The sequence below is a fragment of the Myodes glareolus genome, chromosome 8 (genome assembly GCF_982192425.1).
Source record: "Myodes glareolus chromosome 8, mMyoGla1.1, whole genome shotgun sequence".
Lineage (NCBI taxonomy): Eukaryota > Metazoa > Chordata > Mammalia > Rodentia > Cricetidae > Myodes > Myodes glareolus.
This window is the reverse complement of record NC_142033.1, coordinates 74,902,948-74,928,868: the sequence shown is the minus strand read 5'-3', so window position 1 is coordinate 74,928,868 and position 25,921 is coordinate 74,902,948. Positions and strand designations below refer to the sequence as shown.

General features: G+C 45.6%; 2 protein-coding genes across 4 annotated transcripts; one reads left to right on the top strand and one right to left on the bottom strand.

Moving 5' to 3' along the window:
- Positions 1 to 8,756: 8,756 nt before the first annotated feature.
- On the bottom strand, positions 8,757 to 16,619 carry C8H5orf52 (chromosome 8 C5orf52 homolog). Of its 3 annotated transcripts, none has more exons than XR_015002770.2 (4): positions 16,236 to 16,597; positions 12,438 to 12,546; positions 10,705 to 10,926; positions 8,757 to 9,520 (listed from the first exon to the last, which is right to left on the bottom strand). XR_015002770.2 is itself a non-coding variant. In XM_048449962.3 (3 exons), exons 1-3 carry the CDS (start codon positions 16,481 to 16,483, stop codon positions 10,768 to 10,770), a joined length of 516 nt encoding a protein of 171 aa, XP_048305919.1. In that variant the 5' UTR covers positions 16,484 to 16,619; the 3' UTR covers positions 8,757 to 10,767. The 3 variants fall into 3 exon arrangements, 1 of the variants encoding a protein (XP_048305919.1); XR_007235046.3 differs by having other exon boundaries at positions 9,621 to 10,926; positions 16,236 to 16,596; XM_048449962.3 differs by having other exon boundaries at positions 8,757 to 10,926; positions 16,236 to 16,619.
- An 82-nt stretch (positions 16,620 to 16,701) lies between these two features.
- On the top strand, positions 16,702 to 24,027 carry Dusp18 (dual specificity phosphatase 18). Its single transcript, XM_048449960.3, has 2 exons — positions 16,702 to 16,960; positions 18,732 to 24,027. The coding sequence occupies exon 2, from the start codon at positions 18,806 to 18,808 to the stop codon at positions 19,370 to 19,372; it is 567 nt and encodes a 188-aa protein (XP_048305917.1). The 5' UTR covers positions 16,702 to 16,960; positions 18,732 to 18,805; the 3' UTR covers positions 19,373 to 24,027.
- The last annotated feature ends 1,894 nt before the right edge of the window (positions 24,028 to 25,921 follow it).

The window sequence follows — 25,921 nt, the reverse complement described above, 5'->3', positions numbered from 1 at the left end:
CTCTCAAGATAGTGTTTCTTTCTGTAGCTTTGGAGTCTGCCCTGGAACTCGCTTTGTAGACAAGGCTGGCCTTGAGCTCAGAGATCAGCCTGCCTCTCCTGAGTACTGGGATTAAAGTTTGTTTGTTTTTGTTTTATTGTTGTTTTTTCACTGATATCTCTTAACAGAATGAGAATTGTTATAAGTAGGCACCATGAAAGCAAGTTTTTCTGTCTTTTTCTTGTAGAGGTACAGTGAAGAAGCAATGCTTTAAATCAACAACTATAAGAGGCCATCCTTTAGACAATAGAGAAGGCAAAGGAATTCCAGACTGTTGTGAGCCCATTGGCTGAGACACCTTATTAACAGTTCTTATATCTGTTACCATTTTCCATTTTCCAGATTTCTTTTTGATAACAAATACAAGAGAATTCCAAGGGCTGGTTGATTCTTTAATATGTTAAGTATTTAGTTGCTCTGTATGAGCTGTTCTAAAGCCTGCAGTTTCTCTGTTGTTAAAGGCCATTGCTCAACTCATACAGGTTTGTCCATCAACCATTTTAAAGGTAGGCCTTTTGGTGACTTTGAAAGATCAGCAGCTGTTGTGCCCTGTTCTTGTAGAACCTGGACAGTCAATGACTGTTTTTATAATACCTTCTAATATTTTTCCCCAGAAACATACATTAATTTATGGCTTATTTCTAAGATTGGAGGAATGTTGACCTGAGTATTCCATTGCTGTAACAAATCACATCCCCATAAATTCATGACTATGTTAGACACATATGGTTTTAATTTCCCTCTTGGTCCTTCTGGCCATAAACATTCAACCTATCTTGCTCTCTATTTTACATGAGATAATGTTCCAATCCCTAAAAGCTGAACAGTTACCTCCTAAAGAGGCCAATTTGAATGCCAAGATTCTGGTGCAATTATTGTCACATCTGCACCTGTGTCTACAAAACCTTCAATGACAGTGCCATTTATTTGTATTTTTAATTTTGGTCTTTGTTCATTTTTAAAATTTGCAAAACTATTTGCTTTACAGTTTTCTGGAATTTTGTTTTCTCTTCTAGAACTTTTCTATCATACAGAGCAGTATGGTTTCTTAAAATAGGCATTAGGTTCTTTTATTGCTCTGAGAAGGAGCTTCCTCCATGATAACAGAAAATGATTGAATCAAATTTGGCATGGGGGTCTGAAAGAGGCCCCTCAAAGTGTTTCCTAACAACAAAGTGTTACCTTGACTATCCCTTGTCGATAGTCATTTATTAGACCAATAATTGCCCTTGTCACACCTTCTGCACAATCCAAAAGAGAGGGGCATGCTGTTTGAATTATGCCTAGAAAAAACACATTGTTTCTAGGGATGTTCTGTTCACAATCCCTTTTCAGGTGACCCTGTTTACCATGATTGAAACACTCTCCTGTCCAAGTATCCTCATGGTCATGAAATTCAATATTTATTGTATCTCAGATCCATTCCACCAAGGGTTCTGATCTTGCCTTTAATGGCCTAATTACCTTTTTGCATTGTGAATTAGCATTTTCAAAAGCCAGAGATTCAATTATTATTTGTCTAGTTTCTGAATTTCACATCATTCTATTTCCTGCTGAAGTCATTCTTTGTAAGAAATCCATGAAGGTTTTTTGGGGGGCCCTTATATAACTTAGCAAATGACTCAATTTTCTTTCCTATTTATCCAGTTCTGTCCCCAGTATTCTGAATGGCATAAAGTCAAGGTCTGGTCATCATATAGAGATTGCCTTTGTACATTAGCATAATCTTCCTCCCCAAGAAGTTGATCTTGGGAGATTTCCATACCTAATCCTACTTCATTATTAAATGGTCTTAGCCTCATCTTTCCACCAAGTCCTCTATTGTAACTGAGGACCAGGCTCTAAGACTGCTGTAACCAAGTCTCTCCACTCTTGAAAAATAATTCTATTACAAGTTGACTACAAGTTTAACATCTGCTTCACAAAAGGTAAATGCATGCTATATGAGACTATTGCTTCCTTGAATCTCCTTAAATCTAAAATTTTCACAGGACTCCATTCAACTCTTGCACAACATTGGGGATATCTATCATTTGGCAGTTGTTCCTGTAAAATTACCGGTTAAATTAAAGTTGGCTTTTGAAAACCTTAGGCTGTTCCCTCTTACCTTAAAGTGCAATGCTGAGATTGGTTCCCCTTTAAATTCTTCTGTCTGGGTCTGACTATATCTATGATCTGTTTTAATTAGTATTTCTAAGGCTTGTTATCTTGGCACTCATATCAACCAATTTTTTAAAGAATAAACCAAGAATTATAAAACCAACAATAAAGATTATAAAAATGATAATTAGCATTGTCAGTTCTGGTTAAATTGATTACCCCTTCATTTAATTGCTCTACTTTTAAACCATCCATTCCCTCCATTGTAATAGTGTTTCCATCTTTTGACGTGAGAAAAACACTCTTTTAACTAATTTTCCCCTTTAAGAATTCCCAATTGTCTCACCAAATCTGCTGATGATGTTGGTGAAATAAGAGGCATAGCACGTCTGAGCGGAGAACACAGGCGGTGAACAGCCTGGCTGAGTTCAGCTGCAGCTGCTAGCATGTAGCCATGAGCTGAGAGTGGAGCCTGAAGAGGGGGAGTCTGGGAGAAGTCCGTAATCCATGGGGGAGAGGGAACCGGCTGTCTGAAAAACACACACAGGATTGTGCAGAAGAAGCATACATGGCAGAGTCAGCCAGTCTCAGGCAGGTAAGAGCCTAGGTGCTTCTGGAGTTTGGGTGGCAGCTGGAGACTGCTTTAGAAAGACTGCAACAGGAAAATCCCAAACTTGCTCAGAGGCTTGGAGAAAAAGAAAAAAAAAAAAAACCTAGCCAGCAGGGTGGTGACTCTGGAGGGAGCCCCCACATGCAGTTTCAGCATGAGCCAGAGCCACAAAGCCACAGGCAAGTAGCTTTTTCATGAATTCGTGCCTGAAAGTTGGGCACCAATTGTTGCAAAGCTCTAATTGGTCTTAATAATAAAAATCCAAAATAATAATAAAAACTGGTGAGTCTGCCAGGCAGAGAAAATAAATATAGAAGAGGAGGAGGAGGAGTGAAAAAAGGAGAAGGAGAGGAGGACGTCATGGGGTAGGAACTGTTATTCCTTTGGGTCTGGTCACTTTAAGAGCTAACCACGCCCACTCCCAGCCACTTCTGACGTCCCTCGCTGCCATCTTAACTCTCTCTCTTTGGTCTCTCCTCTCTCTCTCTCTCTCTCTCTCTCTCTCTCTCTCTCTCTCTCTCTCTCTCTCGGCGTGTGCACACGTGTTTCTCTCTGTCTTTATGTTTTTATGTCTTTATGTTTGTCTATCTCTGTCTCTCTGTTTTTTTTTAAGTAATAAATGTTTACCCTTATGTTTATTTACTATGTCCTGTGAGCCGTTTATCCACCGTACCCACCCGCATGACTCCGCTGGCCGCATGGCGCTGCCACCCTGGAGATCTTGCAGGGACCCACAGCCATCCTTGTCGGACTAGCGGCTGCTCTGCGAGCCTGCCAGGAAACACACCCACAATCTTTTTAAAGAACAATAGGAACACAGCCACACAGCCAGCCACAGAGTAAGAAGGAAAAAGTAAAAGCCCAGAGGCAGAAGATAGACAGCATTATTTAAGAAAATCTGGCTAGAAATAAGCCAAGTTAAAGCCAGGTATTCATAAATAAAAATAAGTCTCCATGTATTTATTTGGGAGCTGGGTGGTGGACCCCGCAAAGAGCAAAATAAAATAAAACAAAATTTAAAAATAGAAGAAAAAGCCAGCAACAACAGTGGTTCATGCCTTTAATCCCACTGCTGAAATATGGCAAAAGAGACAAAATTAAAAACACAGGGAGCTCACACAAAAAGAGACTCCATTTAAATGGCTTCTCTCTGAGTTCTAAAACTGGAGACTTCTAGGTACTTGAAGACTTCTTCTTGTCTTAATATTTTTGTTGATGCTGACCCTGTATTGGACAAATACCCAATGTCTTCCAGAGCGATCTTCACTTTAGTAGCCTCCCTTCCATTTGGACCAGACATCCTCTTCTGGCCACACACAGCTTCGCTGTCTGTGAACCGGGCAGGTTTGCCCACCCTCCTGGGACTCCAAGTTCATACCCCCTGGGAAGGTTAATGTTGTAGCTAGAGGGTGTTTCTCAAGTGGGTGGGACTTTGGGAAGAAAAACACCCAGTTGAGATCTAAACAGGTACATCTGTCTTTGTCATTTCTAAACCTGGACCGTGAATCCCCTTGCTGGATGGATGTGCCTGTGGATAGCAAGGGTTCTGTTGGAGCTGTGGAGTTAGCTCTAGAAACAGGGTCAAGACAGCTCAGTGGGTGAAGGCCCTTGCTGCCAAGCTTGTCAATGTGAGTGCAATCCAGAACCTACGTGGCACAAGGAGAGAACCATTCCTGAAAGTTGTCCTCTGACCTCTACACACATGCTGTGACCTACATGCACCCACATACATACACTCATACACACGAAGGAGTAAATGAAAACAGGAGTGGGAGGAACAATGAACAAAGGACGACTAGGAAGTAACCTATCACATCCAGCACAGGGAAGCAGCAAACAGCTCAGGCCAACAAAGAAGACAAGACAGGGAGACTGGGGTGATGGCTCAGCCTGTGGAAGTTTGCCACACAAACATGAAGACATGAGCTTGATCCTCAAAACCCATGTTTATAAAAATGGAAAGGTGGTGGATACACGGAGGAGATGGAAACAGATGGCTGGGACCTGCTAGCTAGTGAGCCAAGCCAAACCAGAAGGCACCAGGCAATGAGAGACCCAGCTCTAAAAACAAAGTTGCTGGCTCCTGAGGATGAACCAGAAACTGTCATCTGGTCTCCACATGCATGCACAACATACATGTATACCCACCCATAAGCATGCACATATACATACACACACCAAAAAAAAGAAGAAAGAAAGAAAATCCAGCCAACATTTCCAAGCCTTTCTCAATAATAAATCTTAAATATATAAATATAAATGGCCTCAGCTCTTCAATTAAAAGGACTGAGACTAGTTTGACTGGATTAAATAAAACAGATCTCATGGATCTGTTGTCTCCAATAAATATATCTCACTAGCAATGACATCCAACTGAGCGTCAACAAAGGGTGGAAATCAACTTATCAAGCAAATGGAGCCCCCCACAAAAACACACAGAGCTACTTTCAGGTCTTTTTTCACATTTATTTGTCGTGTGTGTGTGTGTGTGTGTGTGTGTGTGTGTGTATGCTACACCATAGTACATATTTGGAAGTCAGAAGACAACTTGTGGGAGTCATTCCACCACGCAGGACTCAGATATCAAACTCAGGTCATCAAGCTTGGCAGCAAGCACCCTTACCCACTGACCCATCTTGCTGGCCCCAGAAGATATAAAGGCAAATTTATACAGAAAAAAGGGAATAATCATTATCATTCAAAATGATACAATTATTAAGCTAGGTACTGAGGTATGGTAGCATACGCGGGGGCTATACCATTTCACAGAAGGGGGCAGGGGGCAATGGTAATTACATCACAATCGTGAGGATACACAACATGTGTAAGCATCAGATTTGGGGCTCTGAATTTTATAAAACAAACACTAAAGGGCAGAAAAGGTCAGATAGGTACTGATACAAAAACAATGGGGTGGTTTCAATACAGCACTCTCTTCTTTAGATTGATCTTTCCAACCAAAATCAACAAATAAACTGCAGAGTTAAACTACACCATAGATCAAATGGACTTAACAGATTCCTATTGGATATTCTATCCGAAAGATATGGGCTATGCATTCTTCTCAGCAGCCTATGGAGCCTTCTTTTCTTTCTTTTTCTTTTTCTTTTCTTTTCTTTTTTTTCTTTTTTCCTACTACTCTACGCGGATCTACGGTGGACAGTGGAGGCCTGTGGGTCGTTCTGCAGGCCGGCGGAGGGCGTTGACATTCTGAGCCGGGAATCGAATTCAGGTCCTCAGGCAGAGCGGTCGGGCGCTCTTACCCCCTGAGCCATCTCTACGGCTGGTGGAGCCTTCTTTAAAATAGATCACATTCTAGGTTACAAAGCAAGCCTAATGAATATAAAATTATCAAAATAATTTATTTTATATTATCAAATCACAGTGGAATAAAGCTAGATATCAATAGCAACAGAGATCACATGAATACATGATGACTAAGCTTACATTCTTGAACGAACAGTGGTTCACTTAAAGAAGTCAGTGAGAAAGTTAAAATATTAGTAGCCTCAAATGAAAATAAAAGCACAGCTTATTAGAACCTTTGGAGACAGTTAAGGCAGTTCTAAGGGGATAGCTTATAGCTAAATTTAATTAAAAATCAGAGAGATCACAAATAAATAACCTAGAGAGGCATCTGTACTACTAAAAAATGAGAACACAAGCCCTAAAGCAGGAGAGGGCAATAAATATGAAATTCAGGACACAGATGAAGAAGACTGAAAGAACACGGTCTAGGCAGCTGTGGTGGCTGTCATATATAGCAGTTCCCTTCGAATTGAAGCCGTCTCTTGCATGAGAGAGTAGAAGGCTCCTGAGACTCAGGAGGAAACAAACATCACATGTCTGGGAAGGCTGACCTTAAGATTCATGAGAGCCCTGGCCCAAGGTTATGGAGACAGTAAACTGTGCTGGGCTGGGTGAGACGGTGACTCTAACCCACAGAGCTGCCGGGGAGAGACTCTCGGAGCTGTCAAACTGCTCTCCAGGGTTACAGCATCCATCGGTCACCACCCACATGGCGTCTGCTTGTGTAATAAGAGCTACTTCTGAGTCCCTGCTCCCGTAAGTAACCCCTCAATCATACTTCTGTAAGACTAATAAATAGACTCATCATCATACAACACATTTGTCCGTCCATCAAGTTGGATTCTGATGTGGCCAAAAGTTTTGTCTGTCGTGGGTTCCTTATCTGGGGTGGGTAGAGAAATGTAAGTTGTGCCTCCTCAGGCAGACTCACACAACAGTGGCTCATACCTGTAATCCCAGCACGAGGAGCCTAAGCGGAGTGTGATTCCAGGACCAGCAAGTGAAAACGCAGGGCTGGCAATACGCCTCAGTGGGTAAGGGCTCTTACCACCACGCCTGACAAATTCGAGTTCAGTCCCCAGAACCTACATTGTAGAAGGACAGAACCGACTCCTGAAAGTTGTCCTCTGACCTCCACGTGTGCACTGGCACACACACTCATGAGTAAATACAATTTTAAAAATTTTTGTTTCGTTTTTTTTTTTTTTTTTTTTTTTTTTTTTGCGACAAGGTTTCTCTGTAGCTTTGAGCCTGTCGTGGAACTAGCTCTTGTAGACCAGGCTGGCCTTGAACTCACAGAGATCCACATGCCTCTTCTCCCCTCCCCCAGTGCTGGGATTAAAGGCGTGCGCCACCACCACCACCAGCAGCTCAATTTTAAAGATTTTAAAAAGTAATATTGACAAACCTCTAGCTAACCTAACCAAAGAGAAAGCTCAAATGAATAGAATTGAGATATAGAAGTGGATGTTAAAACAGAGTTCAGTGGAGGGTCATTAGGGACTATTTTGAAAACTTACACTTTAGAAGCTGGGAAAGGTAGCTCAGTGAGATGGCTTAGAGGTAAAGGCACCTGCCATACAGGCCTGACAACTGAGCTCCATTTCTAGAACCCATGTAAAGAGAATAGGAAAGAAGCAAATCCACAACATTGTTCTCTATCCCCTGTATCTCTACACATGCACACAAATGAGATGGCTAATCTTGATTGTCAACATGAATATCTTTGGAACCAAATAAAATCTAAGCAGCTGGGCACACCTGTGAGGGATTTTTTTTTCTTTTGGTGACTGGATCATGTGAGGTGGGAAGACCCACCCTACAACTGGGCCACGGGCCACACCTTCTACTGCAGCCCCATAAAAGGACAGGAAGAAGGAAGCTTTTGCTGTTTGCCTGCTTGCCCTCACTCTCGATGACAAGCTCATCTACCCTGTTGCTAAGGCACTTCTCCACTGGGCTAGAACCTACTTCTCTAGGATTCTATTGTAGACTGAAGGCCAGTAGCTCTCTAGGAATCCTCTGGGATGGATCACCAGCACATGGACCAAACAGCTACTGACTTCTTGGCTTTTTTGTTGGGAAACACCCATGTTAGACTACTTAGCCCACAACCTGTGAACCACCTAATAAATCCTAACATATTCCCCTTTAATATATACCCAAATTCATTCCATCAGTTCTGTTCCTCTAGAGAATCTTGACTAAAACAACAAGATCATTTTAAACACAAAGTCTAGGGATGTAGACAGCGCAACAGCTATGGGCGCACGCCGTTTTGGCAGCAGACTTAGACTCAGTTCCCAGCATCCATGTTGGGAGTCTCATAACCACCCGTAACTCTAGTTCCAGAGGATCTAACGCCCTCTTCTGGCTTCCTCAGGCACTGGGCATCCACATGGTACACACACACGCTTCTATATGCAAGCAAATACTCATACACATAAATTTTCAACAGTAATCAGGGAAATGGCACTTTAAAACCACTTTGAGATTACAACTCACTCAAGTCAGAAAGGCTATGATTAAGACACCAACAACAATAATAAATGCTGGCAAGGGCACGCTGCCAGTCATAATGAAACTGCTGCCACCACTACGGAAATCACAGGTTCCTCAAAAAATATTAAAACTACCATGCTGCCCACTCTTGAGCATCCATTCAGGAGACAGTAAGTCAGCATAACACACAGGCATCTACACATACATGTTTATTAATTCAGTATTCACAATTGCCAGGAAATGAAATTAGGCTAGGTGTCCATCAACAGATGCATGGATTTTAAAAATACATAAATAAAAATGAATTTTATTCAGCTGTAAATAAAAGTGATGCATTTGCAGAAAAATGGACGTAATTGGATGTCATCTTATAAAGCAGAATAAGTGACACAGATACGGCATGCTTTCTCTTAGGAGTGTAGGAAGATTGTGAGGATGGACTGAGTGTGTTAGCACACACCCATAGTCCCAGCACCCAGGAGATAGAGGCAGGAGGATCAGGAGTTCAAGGCCACCATAAGCTGCATATTGAGCTCAAGGTCAGAAAGATATACATTAGACCCTGTCTCAAAAACCCATCATCATCATCATCATCATCATCATCATAGGGACCGAAATAGCTTGACTGTTAAGAGCACTGGCTGTTCTTGCAGAGGAGCTGAGTTTGATTCCCAGCACCCACACGGCAATCCCAACCCTCTGAAAGTCCAGTGTCCAGGGATCCAATGCTGCCTCTGGCATCGGTAGGCACCTGGTATACATAAGGGTACACAGACATAGATGCAGTCAAAACATAAAATAAAAAGTTACAACTGGTCAAAATGCAGACATCAACTGACCAGGAGGTATCTGACCCCAAGTAATACAATTACAATACAACTCTATCCTCAAGACGTGGCGGACATCATAGAAGGGGCAACCAAAGTCAGAAGACTAGGACATCTGATTCAAAAGTCTTTCCTAAAAAAAAAAAAGAGAGAGAGAGAGATGAAAGCAGTGGGGATGGCTAGGGTCAAGAGACATTGTATGAAATTCTCTAGGATAAAATAAAAGCAAATACCTGTTCCCTTTCCTAGATTTGTGATTAGAGATGTCAGGGTCACAGCCTGGTCAGGAAGAAGAGTGTGTGAACAAGTCAGAGCCAGTCAAACACTTGGCACAGACTCAGGTGTGGGTTCTGGGTACAAGAGTGGCCTATCATCAGGGCTGGTTGGAGAAGCATCCAAAACAGACCTGTATCAAATCTGAGAGGGGTCTTACTTCTGGCTCTCAAGATAAACAATCTAATCAGGGCTAAGGACCAAGACCTGTGCTACACTACAGGCAGAATGAAGCCCCTATGGGAACCCAAAATCAATGAGAAAAGCAAGCACGGGACTTAAGCAGGCTCTGGGAAGGGACAGAAAGGAAGCAGGGTGTCTGAGGGTGCTTTGCAGAAGCACCAGGAGGGCTGGGAGCCCATGGGTATCGCCATTGTTACAGCAGTTGGAAAGGGTGAGCTCTGGGCCAGCCGCTTGCCCTCTGCCAGCTCCTTGAGGCGAGTTATCTTTTTACTGCCTGCCTGATTCTTTCAGAGGCAGAAACAGGGGCCCAGAGAGGTTCCAAGGTCATACAAGCTGGTAGGTGGCAGAAACAACACTGTCCAGTGCCTCACCCTGACCTCCTTACCACTGGAATGTTGCACAGTGGCATTACTCGGTCCTTTCTGGCTAAGATGTCAACAGCCGCAGCACAGCTGGCAGATGTGTCACCAGGGATGTGTGCACCGGGCATGGGGAGAGCATGTTCCCTGCAAATATGCAAGCCCTGAGCTGTCTCCAGACCAAAATGAGGAAGAAAGGAAGGAAGGGTAGACGTGAAGGAGACAGAGGGAGTGGGGACGGTGGAGGGAAAGAGAGAAGTGGGAAAAAGAGAAAGCAAATGTGGGCACCAAAGTTTCCATATTTGCACAAACCAGGGAGACTGGCTTGACGCCACCTCTTCCACAAGCATTGGTGGCTGCAGGTCTTTCACTGGGACGGAGGGGATGGTGGAGCAAAGCAGACTGGAACCGAAGACTTGCTGTGCTCTCATCCTATCCGCTGCTAACCCTTTATTGCTCTACAGTGGTGGAGACCAGCAAGTTCTGGCCCCTCAGCTCTCACCAGGATGGTTTTGTGTTCCTGGGGCAGACCGTTCTGCCACTGCTACGGTGGCTGGCTTGCCATCTAAGTCGAGCCTATCCGCTGCCTGTCCAAGTACTGCTGGGTGCTCAGAGACTCCCGCCTCCAGCGCAGCATCTTCCTCAGTTGGTCTGTCATGAACTTCTTTTTCAGGTGGTCGTACAAATGGCTCATTTTTCTCTTGGTCCTGTCCGAAGCTTTCATCTTAGGGAAAACAGAGATGAGTTTAGGATATGAACAAGTCACTTGGTAGCAAAGGACAAGGCTGCTGACCTGGAAGGGCAAGGGGCCTGTTAGACCTGTTAGACCCAGTCCATATTCATCCCATGACACAGCTTGGACCACACAGGGCCTCACAGTTTCTCTATTTGTAAAGTGGACATTGAGCTGGATGGAGTATCGTGGCGCCCTCTGACGGTCTGTAGCTGTGGAGCCTGATTTCAACCAGAACAATCTGAAGACTGAGCTTTACAAATGGGTATTCACAGGGCCAGGAACGCAACTCAATAGAGAACTGGCCTTGTGTGTGTGAAGCCCTGAGTCTAATTCCCAAGACCACAGAACAAATCATAAATAAGTGAAAAGAGTAAGGGAATAATGAAATGGAGGTTGCAGTAGCAAGGAGGTCCATCTTGTTTCTTTCTTCTTCCACAAATCCTCCCACCCTGTCCTTACTAATCACTATGCTGTCTATGTATTATCTGTGACATATCTACATGTCTATCTCATACATGTCAGCTTCCCTATGACAACCCTTCTGTCACAGGGATTCTAACTCATCCACTCCTTAACTCCTCTCCTGTCTCAACAAGACTGCAAGGCTGGGAGGACAAATCCTCTCTTACCCATTCAGCCCTGCATTTCAATGAACTGCTACAGAGGGGGATGTGGGGAGATGACGCAGGGGATCCCCCTAACTACAACACAATCAGGATGTGATGTGCATGCCTGGTGCAGGGGATCCCCGTAACTACAGCGCAATCAGGATGTGAGACACTTGCATAAGTATTTCTAAGTCAGGTAGAAGGGGATACAGGTGTCAAAAGGCAGATAGCGAGAGCCGCCAAGGAAGCTGGGAAGCATGGGTCATCCTGCCCGAGCCATCCTTGCTTACGTGAACTCAAGTTCCCTATTCTGCTTAAAGTAGTTCAAATTTACTTTACACAACCTGTAACTAAAAGAGTTTCAAATCTTATTTTAAAAATGAAGCAAGTATGGCTCACCCAAGATCATATACAGCCGGCCTATCTCTGACTCCAGCCTACTTCTACTAGACCATAGCATAGGAAGTTTAACACAGGGCCCTACTCAGTCCTTGTCGTTCTGTGGGTTTATTGCTGTTGTTGCTGGCCTCAGCTCTCCTCTGGAGACGAGATAACTTTAAAAAAAAAAAAAAAAGCTAGCCAGATAGTGTTGATGCCGATTCAAGCAGGAAAGTAAGAAACCACCCAAGAGGTGAGGGCTTTCTCTCTCTTGTCAGGTCATGGAGAGCAGGTGGGACATTTTGGGGAAGACACTAATCCCAAGTATTATTTTCTCCCCTATAAAGATGGGGCCTACCTTAGAACACTTTCATGGCCTCCTATAAGCTCTAGGAGCTGAGAGTCCCACTCCCACCCAGGGCTCCACAGCAGCAGTCTTAGGAAGGAAGGAGTTATGAGAAAAGAGTAGTCAGGCCGCCAACGGGCTCCAACCCAGAAGCCGGGGTACCCTACCTCCATCTCGTAGATGCGCTGTGCATTGAGGTTGTCCCGAATAATCACCCGAGACAAATTGCTCTTGGGTAAAAGCTTCTTCACATTTGCATCGCTGGAATTCATTAAGCTAGAGAGGGCAGGGGAAGATGGAACAGGTTAGAGACAACTGGTCAAGGCCTGATTTGATAGGTGCTCTTTGAGTTTATTTTGTTTTGTTTTTGAGACAAGCTCTTGCTACGTAGCTCTGGCTGGTCTGGAAGTCACTCTGTAGTCAAACTGGCCTGGAACTCACAGAGATCCTCCTGTCTCTGCTTCCCACATGCTGGGACTAAAGGCATATACCACAACACCCAGCTCCTCCTTGGCTTTCAAGATAAGTGGTTTTCTCACTTTCAGAGGAACAAGGAAACCACTTTAAGTTTTGCCTGTAGATGAGGTCTGCTAAGAGGCTGCTTCCTAAACAGGGAGAAAGAGCATCCTGGGAGGACACAGAAAGGCCCAGAGCAGTCCTCAAGAGAGGCCAGCAGAGAATCAGAAGAGTCCTCAAGAATTGCTGTTGTCCGTTGTCGTTACTGGCACCCTGTGCTGGTGCTGGGCCAGAACCCAGGGCTACACACGCTGATCAAGCGCTCACCCCCTGAGCTCGCCCACTGTGCTGGAGTGGTCATCTTATGAGAAACTGCAGGGTAAGAGCAAAGGTGGAGGTCTTAGATGAATGTAAGTTGGAAGGTAGAGGCAAAAGATGAATCTGAGAGAGGCTGAGATGGGGAGTTCTTCCTTCATAGCCTGGATCTGAGGGTGTCTGGGAAGTGGGCAGAGAACAGAACAGGATGAAGAAGGTGAGGAGGGAAGCTGGTTGTGTTGATGCATGCCTGTGGTCTCAGCACTCGGGAAGCTGAAAGGAGGAAGATGGAGAGCTCAAGGCCAGCCTGGGCTACACAGGCAACTCTCTTTTAAAAGGGAAGAAAGGAAGGAGGGAGGGAGAGATAAGGAGGAGTGTGGGTGGACACAGGGTTAGTTAATAAGGGAAGTCTAATAAAAGAGTTTGGGGAGTGAGGGAGGTTTGGGGTGCTACAGGACTTCTGGAGACTCTACTAGTTATGTTCCACCTTTTGACACTACAAGACAACAATGTCATTGACAAAGTTCACACTCAGGAATCACATAATTGAGTTACCAAAAGAAGATTCCCCCATCTATGCCTAATCTCCCAATGTTTTAATTTGCTACATTGTGTTGAGTTGGACATTGGCATTCATAGGAATCCTGAACCCCTTGGTATCGATGGGTCGGAGACACCCACAAGGGTGAGAAGTATGGGGCAATATGAGAATGAGGAGCTGGGGACGAGGCTCAGTTGGTAGAATGTGTGTTTAGCAGGCACACAGTTCTGGTTGGTCTCCAGCACCAATAAAAACTCACCTATTTGGGAAGCAGAAGCAGGAGGATCAAGACCATTCTTAGTTACATTGTGGTTTAAGTTAACCTGGGGTATATACCTTAACAAATAAACAGCATCAAAGGATGTTGCTAGCCAGTAGGTTTTCATTTTCTGATAATTTAGTTACACTATGAAGCTTTTAAAATGGTTTTTCCATTAAAAAAAATGTTCAGACCAGGCAATTGTGGTGCATGCCTTTAATCCCAGAACTGGGAAGGCAGAGGCAGATGGATCTTTGTGAGTTCAAGGCCAGCCTGGTCTTCAGAGCAAGTTCCAGGACAGGCTCCAAAGCTACAGAGAAAACCTGTCTCAAAACAACAGCAACAACAACAATGTTTATACATTCTAAGTCATCAGATAAAATACATGCAATCAAGTATAACTATTTTGGTGTGATAACTAGTTAAGAGGAAAAAAAGAGATTGCTAAACAGTGATATTTTGTGCTGTTTGTTTTTAAAACTATAACACACATACATATATATGTATTACCTTAGCCTATTAGTTGTTGTGATAAAACACTAATCAAAATCAACCTGAGGGGAGAGTGTTTGTTTCAACTTACAGGTTAGAGTTGCTCATCAAGAGAAGCTAAGGTGAGACTCAGTGTAGGAGCTAAAGCAGGAAAGCCTCTACTGCCTTGCTTTCCATTACTCTATACCACCCAGCCACCTGCCCAGGAGTGGCACCACCCACAGTGGCTGCATTATCCCACATCAATCACTAGGAATCCGCCCCACAGACAGGCCCACAAGTCAATCAGCTTTTGTCCCAGGTAACTCTAGCTTGTTTCAAGGTGACAGAAGCTAACCAGCACAGGACCTTACATGTACACATCAAAATGTTAACAGTGATTGCATCTGCTCATTCGTTTTGTTGGTTTGTTTTCAGTTTGTTGTTGATGATGTTCTAATTAGTGTGCATTACTTTTGTAATGATTGACAAGGCATTTTAAAGGAAACCAGGGAAATGCCCGATGTGCTGGCGAAGTGTTCCCTGAATACAGATTCCCAAACAAACAAGAACAAGAAAGGAAGAACTCCATGCACATTTTCAAGAATTGATTGAAACAGAAACAGCTGGCTGGCTGATACACACAGGGACAGAAGGAACAACAAACATGAAAGCTTATATTACCTTCATAAATTCTTTTCATTAGCACATCAGAACAAGATCATCAGAAAGCATACTACTTTTATCATTAGGACCAAAACAAACAAAAAGATTTATTTTTTGAGACAAAGTCTCATATATCCCAAGCTGGCCTAGAACGCCCTCTTAAACTGAGGATGATCTTGAATTTCCAACCCAAGTGCTGGGATTACAAGCAAGGGCAACCATGTCTAGTTTAAGAAGGGCAGGGGGGTCAATAACCTTTCAAGGGATTATAAAATGTTTTCCAATTCACTTTTTATTGGTAGGTAACAACTGTCTTCTGGGTGTGCTTACCTTTACAAATTTTACAAAGAAATCAACATCCCGGGGCTGGGAGATGGCTCAGAGGTTAAGAGCACTGGCTGCTCTTCCAGGGGACCCAAGTTCAATTCCCAGCAACCACATGGTGGCTCACAACCATCTATAATGAGATATGGTGCCCTCTTCTGGTGTACAGGCATACATGCAGACCGAACACTATACATAATAAATAAATCAAAAACAAAAACAAAAAAACCCAAGATTCCTATTTCCATTTTTCTGCCTTCTATGAAAGTCAATTCAACATACCCAGGTGCTGACGGAAAAACAGGTTTAAAGGTAAGGAATTCGCACACAAGTCTAAACGCTGTTTTTGAGGGAAAGAACCTAAATACTTAGATCCTCTCTACTCAGTGACACATCAAATTTATCAACAGTAGACATGAAAAGGGAGAAAGGTTGGAAATACTCTTTCAAGCAATAAATAGTGGTCATTTTGAACCAAATTGCTTTTCTATAATAAATCCTCTGTAGGAACTTGGCTGAGCGAAGGGTTGAGAAAGCGGGGGCAGGATTAAGGCTTCTGGGTATTGGGGCCAAACAACGGGGAAACTGAAGGCTTTTCCAGAATCACTGGAGAATGAGAAGGCTTGAAAGCGGGTGGTCAAGTAATTGTGGGCCTGAGACCTGAGCTTCATCGGGTGTCACCTCAAAGAGAGCTCAGACCGCACAATGTCAAGCCTACGGTAAGTCAGGGCAGGATTCATTCGGAGGGTTGAAAATGGGACTACGACTTCAAGCCGGCGTCCAGGCTTCTTCCTACAGATTGGCCTGGGTCTGAAGTCTGAGGAACTCGGATGGGCAGGAGTAGGGGACACGACTGGGGCGGTGTGGATCTGAAAGCTCGGATTCCCTCACAAGTCCCGGATCTGACAATCGCTCGGCACACCAGAACCACACCTGAATAACAACTTCGGAATTGCAGGCCGCGGCCGCAGGAAGTAGATCTGTGGTTGGACGCGGAGGCCGAGATCCGGCTGGCTGTCTAGTCTCTCGCGCCGGAAGTCCGTGCCAGAGGCAGTGGGCTCCTTGGCAACAGACTCGAAACTCGAGCCCAGATCCCATTTGACTGAAGGCTTTCTGGGCTGTGTGGAGGATCCTAACCGGCCGGCTAAGGACTCGGGAATGTTAGCTAAGCCAAAAACCATGCTGGAAGGGCGCGCGGACGCCGAGCGACTATCTATACTGAAGTCTAAGGCTGAGCTCTGCGCGTTGCCCTGGAGACAAGCAAGGGGCGGAGCCTGCAGGCTGCAGACCTCCAGATCTTTGTGACTCTCGGTAGGGTGTTGCCTAGGAGACGCGTGAGGGGGCGGGGCCTGAAGGCGGCCGCCCTGAGGTCTGAGACGCGCTGCTAGGCGCGTTTCCGTGGAGACAGACCGGTATGCTCTGCTGCAGCCTTCCCGGCTTCTCCCAGAGGTCTGATGATTGCGCGAGTCCTACGACGCTGCGTCCGTGTGCAGAGCAGGCCGCGGCTTCGCCTTAGGCCCAGAACTGCCCATTGTTGCGCGAGGAGAAGCCGTTGCTACTGAGATCCAGGATCATGACGGACCCTCTCAGAGACCGTCGCCCGCGGCTCCGCCCTGCAGTCACTTCCTGAAAGACTCCCGCGGCCCTGCGGCTGAGAGGTAAGATTGTCGGAACTCGGTCACCAGGAAGAGAGCCATTCCTAAGCCAACTCCCTAGGAAGCGTCCTAGACTTGAAGTGGCACCTCCCACCCATCAACTTGTGGACTCTGGTCCAGTTTATAACCCAGAATTTAACCAAAGCCCCACCTATATTTGCCAGTTTCTCCTGAAAGACCTTGCTGTCTGATGATGAACAAAACTATTTTTCCTCGAGTCTCACTTCCCACGAGTGACTAATTAACTAGATGCCAAAGGCCTCATTGGCTGTAAAGTGCGAAAACAGCTGCGACCAAGTTTCTCTCCTCAATCCAAACTGTTCGTTTTTGTGGGGAATGATACTGGATTTGTTCTTTTGTTGTGGGTTGTTTTGTTTTTAAAGAATTTCAGTAATCCAGGCTGGTCTAGAACTCCCCTGTCTTTTGCCTCAGTTTCCCCGTCTGCTCTATGCCCTCCTGTCTGTGATGGCTTCAGACCATCTTTACAGCTCTATAGCCCCCAGCCTTTACGTGTTACTCCCACAAGGATCTGCATTTTAGCCTTTCTACACGCCCTTGGATTGTCTCGTTTCATCACCTCTTTATAAGGTAGGCGTGTGGCGCCATTGAGCAACACTTTAAAGATCTTATTTGACTCTATTTTCTAAAGTTGTACAACACTTTATTCTGTACAACAGAATGTTCCAGTGAGCCAAGCAGAGGAGGTTTATGGTTTTGTGGATAGAAAAGGATTTGAGAAGAGAAACAAAAACACTAGTCACTTCAAAGTCACACTCCTTGGAAGGCAGGAACAGGGAGACAGACCTGTAGAAACATCACTGACTGGCCTGATGTTACTTTGGATGACCCTTTATTATGGGAGGATTTAGACAGATGTCTCTTATGCTAGCTGAAACTGGCCGCTTGGGAAATTTGCTTGTTCTTTCTGTAATCCCGTTTTCTCAAAGGTTAATTTTAAGTAAACAGCACTGTTTCTTTGCCAAAGGAAAAAAACTAAAGAAACCCTGTAGCTTGTTTCCCTGGCTCTTTATTGGGGGGGGGCATGAAATAGCACCCTTGTGTCCAGAGCCCCCCACCTTCCTCTTCTGCCTCCTGAGTACTGTGTTCCAGGTGAGCACCACCGGGCTTCACTTTCACTTGGTCTCAGTTGACTTAGAGTCATTAATATTGGAAGGCACAAAGTCGGACGGTGGTGGCGCACGCCTTTAATCCCAGCACTCAGGAGGCAGAGCAGGTGGATCTCTGTGAGTTCGAGGCCAGCCTGGTCTACAAGAGCTAGTTCCAGGACAGGCTCCAAAGCTACAGAGAAACCTTGTCTCGAAAAAAAACAAAAAACAAAACAAAAAATAAAATGTTGAAGGCACAGCTGAGCAAAATACGTGACGAGTTTTCCATTAGCTTTGTTTCCAGTTGTGTGGGTACTCCCTAGGGACCAAGACCCTGCTGAGTCCCACCCTGCTTCTCCAGAAGCTCTTTAGGACCTGACCTGAACCCATCCCAGTAAACCCAAGTTGCTCCTTCCACTCACTAGCTGAAGTCCCTTTAAAGTCTATCTGTATTCCTCTCGTGATTGACTGTTCTCATCTCCCTTGTCTCTGTGTGAAAAGACCCCCCCAACAATCCAGTAACGGTTTCAGCTTAACTTTAGTGTAATCAATGTGTTCCCTGACTGCTGCTCAGAGGCCTGCCTTGGCTAGCCTTGGAGACCCAGCCATCCACTTCTCAGAACTCTTCTGAGTTCTTACCCTTCTCCACTTCACCCTCCTCTCCACAGTGTTCAGTGGGCACAGCCTGGCAGAAAGATGGACGTGTAACCCAGCACCGGCTTTTGACCTGTCTGTCACCTTGATGACTTCTCCGTCAGGTGCCTTCGCCGTCCAGTTCCCACAGCCTTCAGTCAGTGGCCTCTCGCAGATCACCAAGAGCCTGTTCATCAGCAATGGTGTGGCTGCCAACAACAAGCTCCTGCTGTCCAGCAATCAGATCACCACGGTCATCAACGTCTCAGTAGAGGTAACCAACACCTTCTTTGAGGATATCCAGTACGTGCAGGTGCCTGTGATCGATGCGCCCATCGCGCGTCTCTGCGATTTCTTCGACCCCGTCGCTGACCAGATCCATTCCGTGGAGATGCAGCAGGGCCGCACCCTGCTGCACTGTGCTGCTGGTGTGAGCCGCTCAGCTGCCCTGTGCCTCGCCTACCTCATGAAATACCATGCCATGACCCTTCTAGATGCCCACACTTGGACCAAATCATGCCGGCCCATCATTCGACCCAACAGTGGCTTTTGGGAGCAGCTCATCCATTATGAGTTCCAGCTGTTTGGCAAGAATACAATGCACATGATTAACTCCCCAATGGGACTGATCCCAGACATCTACGAGAAGGAGATCCGTTTTATGATTCCACTGTAAGCCAACCCAACCAGCTCCTATATCAGGGTCAGCAGTACAGATCTGTCATTAACAGTACACCAAGGTCTAAACTTAAACATTCTACTTGTGTTGCTACAGGAGCACACCAGATGGTGCTTTTCATAAGGGCAAGAATAGAGCATTGCCATAACTTTTCACCTCCTAATCCACAGGTTTGGGTTGTACATGCCTTAGATGGCTGAAACAGAAAGATTGCAAGGTGAGTTTGAGGCCAGCCTGGGCAACATAGTGAGACCCTGTCTCAAAAAACAAGCAAAAAACTCAACAATTACTGCCCTGTAGTATGTGTCTTTAGATATTAAATTCATTGGTTAGAGCATGGTGAGGGTAACTCTTCTGTGAGTAGTAGGTCACAGCTACTGTCTGGGGGATGGGGGAGGCAAGTGGTGGCCATGCCAAAGAGACCAGTGCACAGTGCATATGGCAGCCTTGGGATCCTGCAGCTCTCCCCTAGATGACCAACCCAGAGATGGCTCTGCCAAAATCCCACCTCATTCATTCAAAGTCACAGCCTTAAGCATCCTGGTGCTCTCCAATGTCTCACAGTAAGTGCCAACCTACTAGACAAGGGGCCTCCCCTCCACCTTCACCACAGTGGCCCAACTCTGGTCTTCTAGGCCAGACTTGCACAGGGCGTGGATCACAGTGGTGCTCTGATCAGCAGTACTCCTCCAGAAGGCCATCCTGTCTACACACAGCCCTTGGTTTATGTGTCTCAGAAGCCTCTGTGAGAGAAAAGAATTGGCTCATCTGAGAAGTTTGCCAGAGCTCCCACTGTGCAACCTAGGATGCATGCCCAGCTTTCTCCAAAAGGCCTTATGCAGAATTGCAGATCGTGAGATCCAGTGCCTGACTGTTCAGGAGTTATGGGGACAGAGGTCAGGACAAGTGAGTTGACTCCAGGAGGCCCTGAAATTCAGGGTTGCTCAGAATCCCTTAGTGTCAGGACCCAACTCAAGAAGGCTGTGTTTGATTTTAAGAGGCGATTCCAGCCAGGCGGTGGTGGTACATGCCTTTAATTCCAGCACTCAGGAGGCAGAGGCAAGTGGATCTCTGAGTTTGAGGCCAGCCTGGTCTACAAGAACTATTTCCAGGACAGGTAGGACTGACTGTTACACAGAGAAGCCCTGTCTCAAAAAACCAAGATAATAATAATAATAATAATAATTTTTTTAAACAAGAGGTGGTCCCATGCAGCCCAGGCTGTGTAGCCTTGAGTTCCTTATCTCTTGCTTGTACTTAAGGAATGCTGGGGTCTAGGTGTGTGCCACCACGCCCTGCAAAGACCAGGTTCCACTTTGCTTTTTGTGGTATAACACCAAAAGCAGCTTGTGGGAGGAAAGGGTTTATTTGACTTACAGGTCCACACAGTTCACCATGAAGAAACGTCAGGACAGGAACTCAAGGCAGGAACTGAAGCAGAAGCAAGGAGGAATGCCATTTACTGGCTTGCTCCTTCCCCATGGCTTGCTCAGCCCGGTTTGTTATACAGTCTTGGACCACGTGCCTGGGCTGGCACAGCCAAGAGCAGGCTACACCCTCTCCCATATTATTCTTGCATTATTAGTCCAGAAGCCCCACAGACATGCTCACCTAGTGAAGGGACCCTTTTCCTAGGTGACTCTAGTTTGTGTCACATTGACAAACACTAACCAGTTGGTCTGATCTAGAGCTTTCAGATTGTTTATGAGCAAACAACAGTATGGCTGCCCTGTTGGGTGGCTTGTTGCAGTGCTGTGCATCTCGAGCACTGTAGAAACTGCAGACCTTCCCCTCTGTATGAGTCAAGTTCTCCGGAGACACAGAACGGGTAGGGTGAAAAAAAAAAAAAAAGAATTAATTTAGCATATGGTAAATAGTTGTCTTGTACCTGAGAGGTTGGACAGTCAGTGGGAGTGGTTCCACAGCATCTGTCTCTCATGGGAGAGGCCACAGTCCATGAGTCTGTGGCATCAGCAGTCCCAGCCTGGCCCCCAACAGGGCATGTGGGAGGCCGAGAGCATGGGTGAATAATCTTCCTGCCGCCATGCCCTTTTTATCTGAGCTGCTTCCAGACGTGCTGCCCACTCTTGGGTGGGTCTTCCCACATCTATTATAGGCAACCAAGACAATGTTCCAGGTGTGGCTCCCTATAGGTGATTCTGATTTATGGCAAACTGACATTTAAACCAACCACCATACTCCCCAACCTACCTGTGCCCTGTTTTCAGAAAGGGACTGCCCAGAGGTTTGGTATGAGGTGGTCGAAGTGGGAGGAGGCAAGCCGCTGCTCTAGTACTGATCTCACCTTTCGGCAGAAGCAAATCCCTCACCACACACACATACACACACACACACACAGCAGGCAGGTGTGGCCAAGCCTCCACCCTTCAACTCTCTTGGCAGAAACACAGATAGAAATTTTCTTTTAAAAGAGCTTTATTTAAATCTTTTAGTCATTTAAAAAAAAAGCAATCTAGGGGTGGAAAGATGGCTCTGTGGTTCTGAGCATTTACTGCTCTTGCAGAAGACTTGGGTTAGATTCCCATCACCCACCTCGTGGCTCACAACTGTCTGTGGATCCAGTTCCAAGGAATTCAATGCCCTTTTCTGGCCTCATAGGGCACCAGGCATCCATGTATTGCACATACATACATGTAGGGAAAACACTCATGCACAGAAAATAAACATAAATCTTTTTTAAGTTTAAATTAGTATGTCAATTCAACTTTTGAATTCACAATTTTCTGGGTCACCTCATTCCCAAATGGGACTCAACCCACGGCCTTGTGTGTGTTAGGTAAATGCCCTACCACCAAGCTAATCCCCAGCCCAGTTCTTTGATGCTTGTTTGTTTTGAGTCAGGGTTTGGAACTCTTGTCTGGCCTGTAACTCAATATGTAGTCTAGGCTAGCCTCAAACTCACAGAGATCAGGCTGCCTCTCGGCTTCTGCCTCCTGAGTATGCTTACCACTACCACCAACCACCCCCTGCTGGATTTTAACAGGTACATAGAATGACATGATCACCACAAATCAAGAGCCTGTCACGAGTCCTTTTTGTGACCAGACCCCAACCCAAGCCTTCCCCACATGCTGGCAAGCACACACTTGTTGTGTCTTCCTACAGGTTTGCCTCTCCGGGCAGCCTGGCGCTCGCCCCTCACGCAGCCCTTTGTCTTTGTTCTATGGTATTTTTATGGCTGTGCCACTCTTTACCCACTGAAGCATATTTAGTTGTCAGGTTTAGGGGATTATAGGTAAAACTGCCGTACACGTTTGCATACAGGTTATTGTGAACGTGCTTTTTCATTTCTCTAGGGTGTGTACTACAGAATTCTGGTCACATGATGATGGCCTTCTCACCAGAACTGGATTAAAACTAATCATATTCACTCCTCATTACCCTCTCTCATCCCTTCCCACTTTTTCTGAACCCCTTTCTCTTCCCAATAAGTTCCCTTCCATATTCATAACTTTTCTGTGACTATATAAGGAAGTATCCATATTTTTAAAAATTAAAAAATTAAAAATTTTTTTTTTGGTTTTCCAAGGTAGGATTTTTCCATGTAGCCCTGGATGTCCTTGAACTCACAGAGACCTGCCTCTTTGCCTCCCAAGTGCTGGGATTAAAGGTGTGTGCCACCACCTCTCAGCTGTAAGTGAGGAGTTTCCTTACAGTATATTGGTAGATGTCATCACACTATTCTCATTTGTTTCCCTCCCTCCCCTTGTCCATATTTTTTATTGATTTTTTAAACAATATATTTTTGGAAAACACACACATATGGGTATATTTTGATCATCTCCATCCCCCAGGGCCTTCTCCAAGTCCTCCTAGTGCCCTTGTTCTGCCTCCCTTCCGATAGCGTGTCCTCCTTTTGTTGCTGTTGTTATTAATAACCCTGAAACCAGGTGGTGCTGCCCATATGCTCGTGGGTGTGGGATCATCCTCTAGGGTGTGGGCAACTTAGTAGTGGCCCTGTTGCAGAAGGAAAGAGGCCCTGCCTCCCTCAGCAGCCATCAACTGCCAGTAGTTCCTCCACAAGGTAAGGCTTGATCTTGTGTGGGTAACAATGGGTGCTAAGAGTGGACATTACAGCGGCCATGCGGTATCCGCAGCCAGCATGTCCTCTCATCCTCCAGCTCTTACACTCATGAGAGGGAGCAGGAGATTGGCTGATGCTCCCTGCAGAATGTTCTAGCACAGTCACATTGGTTGTAAAGGTGTCAGCTAGGAGTTGCCCTTCTATTCATAGACGTTTTGTGTTCAAATGAGTGAACCTTGCTTAAGGCCTAAACCTATATGACCTTTAAGTGTGACCTTACTCCTTTCCTAGATATTTTTGGGACTCCCCAGAACAAGACTAAACCCTTTTTTACAGTAAAAATGTCTTAACTTCCCCAGCAACCCTGTGATCTAGAGTTTTACCTTAGCAGTGCCCCTGTCCAATGCATAGAAACTAGCCATGACCACCTTAGGCTCAAGTCCTAAGCTACCAGAAACAGTATAGACAGCTGCCATAAAGACACTGAGCCGTAACTGAGACACCCAGACACACGCTCTCGGAGATGTTGACTTTCCTCCCCTGCTCCTCTTTTTCTAAATCTTTGTGCTTAAAATGTTTGTTTTTTAAATAAACTAACTCTGCTTCAGACTGGCTCTTCCTGAATTTCTTTTCTACTTGAAAGCCTAGAATCCAGCTCTACTTGAATGAAGATCCCTAAAACTAAGGGGACTCGACAGGCTGCCACTGGGAGACAGAGTATTTCTCCACTGCCGTCCCGACCCTTGAACAAAGCAACTGTGGAGATTATATTCAGGGAGCCTAGACATACTCCTACAGGAGCTGGCCCATTCCTGGACATGCTCAGTTGGACTTCACAATTGAAGGAGGAAAGAGTAGACACATTGGGACATGCTGAGCTGAGCTCAGGTCAGGGAGCATATGTATACAAAAGACGGAAGGCAGGAATGCCTCAGCATGCGCAGCCTGCCCAAGGAATCAGCTTTTCAGAAAGAGTACTTTGGGAGTGCATTATACAGGATTCGGCCTGTGAAGGTGCCTGCCTCAACTAGTGGTTAGCAGAGGCAAGGAAGGTTCTGAGGGGTTCGTGGAATGATGGCTGGGATGAGCAGTGTCCTTGTCCTCGGGCTCAGCTGCTGGGCTTTTCTCTGGACACAGCCTGGGTAGAGGACTCTCTGGGTGGTCCTGTTTAAGCCCCGCCTCCTAGGTTGGTTGGTAAAACCTGTGTGGGTAGGAAAGAGACCTGCAGGTGTCTTCCTTAGACTTTCTCTTGGTGTTTTGAGACAGGGTCTCAATATGTAGCCCAGGCTGACCTGGAATTTACTTACTAGGTAGCCTACATTTGCCTCAGAAGCCTCCCAAGTGCTGTGATTGTAGGTATAAGACATCATTTTTCTAGGAAAGGGACACACTTGATTGTATAAAGTAGAGGAAGTGTTTGAGCAGAAGAATGTGGAGTTACAGGAAATGGGGGACAAAAGTGGAAAGGTGTACTTGAAGACAAGACCTTGAAATGGGTTATTAAAACCAAAAGAAGCTGCTCATTTCAAAGTTTGTGGCTGGAGGAGTAAAGGTGTGTGTGTGTGTGTGTGTGTGTGTGTGTGTGTGTGTGTGTGTGTAAGGGAGGTGGCATGAGACCAGCTCTCCACGCAGCCCAGGACTAGCAATCCTCTCTACCCTCCAGAGTGCTGGGATGACTGGTGTGTGCTGCCTGCCAGGCAGAGGGACAGACACGGTCGGGTTACTTCAGGTTACCTTTTGGTAAGGATTAAAGGATTAAAAAAAGTCCAGACAACCTCATTGTCATGGCAGTTACAACTGCCTATTTGGGAACCCGGGCTATCCTTTCTTCCTCCCTTGACTTCTACTGAATAATAACTTGGTTTCAGTTTGCTGGTTGGAACTTCCGCAGGTTTTAGTTTTTAATCTGGCACCTTAAGACCTAGTGCAAAAGCAAATTCAAAATAGTGAACTTCCAGAGATTGTTTTTTGTTTTGTTTTGTCTCAAGACAGAGTTTCTCTGTTTAGCCCTGGATGTCCTGGAACTCGCTCTGTAGACCAGGCTGGCCTCGAAATCAGAGATCACCTGCCTCTGCCTCCCGAGAGCTGGGATTAAAGGTGTGCGCCACCACACAAACTTCCAACATTTTTTAAACAATGTACTACTCTACTCTGGCCCTAACTCTTTCCTCATTGTCATCTGGCCCTGGGCCTCCTGGCTCAGCTCCTCCAGGGAACTGGCAAGATGGCTCAGCAGGGAAGGAGGCTCACGGTGCCTCCTGGGGAAGGACACACGCAAGATGAGTCCTCGATTTGTTTTGTTCCTACTGTTGGTTTGATTTAGATTTTGTTCCTATGTAGCCCAGCCTGGTCTCAAAATCACTATGTAGCTGAAGATAACTGAACTTCTGAACCTCCTGCCTCCACCTCCTGAGTGCTTGGATTAAGACATGAGCCGCCATGGTACTGGCGGGATAAACCTAGTACTTTGATGTGTATTGTACCAATGGAGCCAGAGCCTC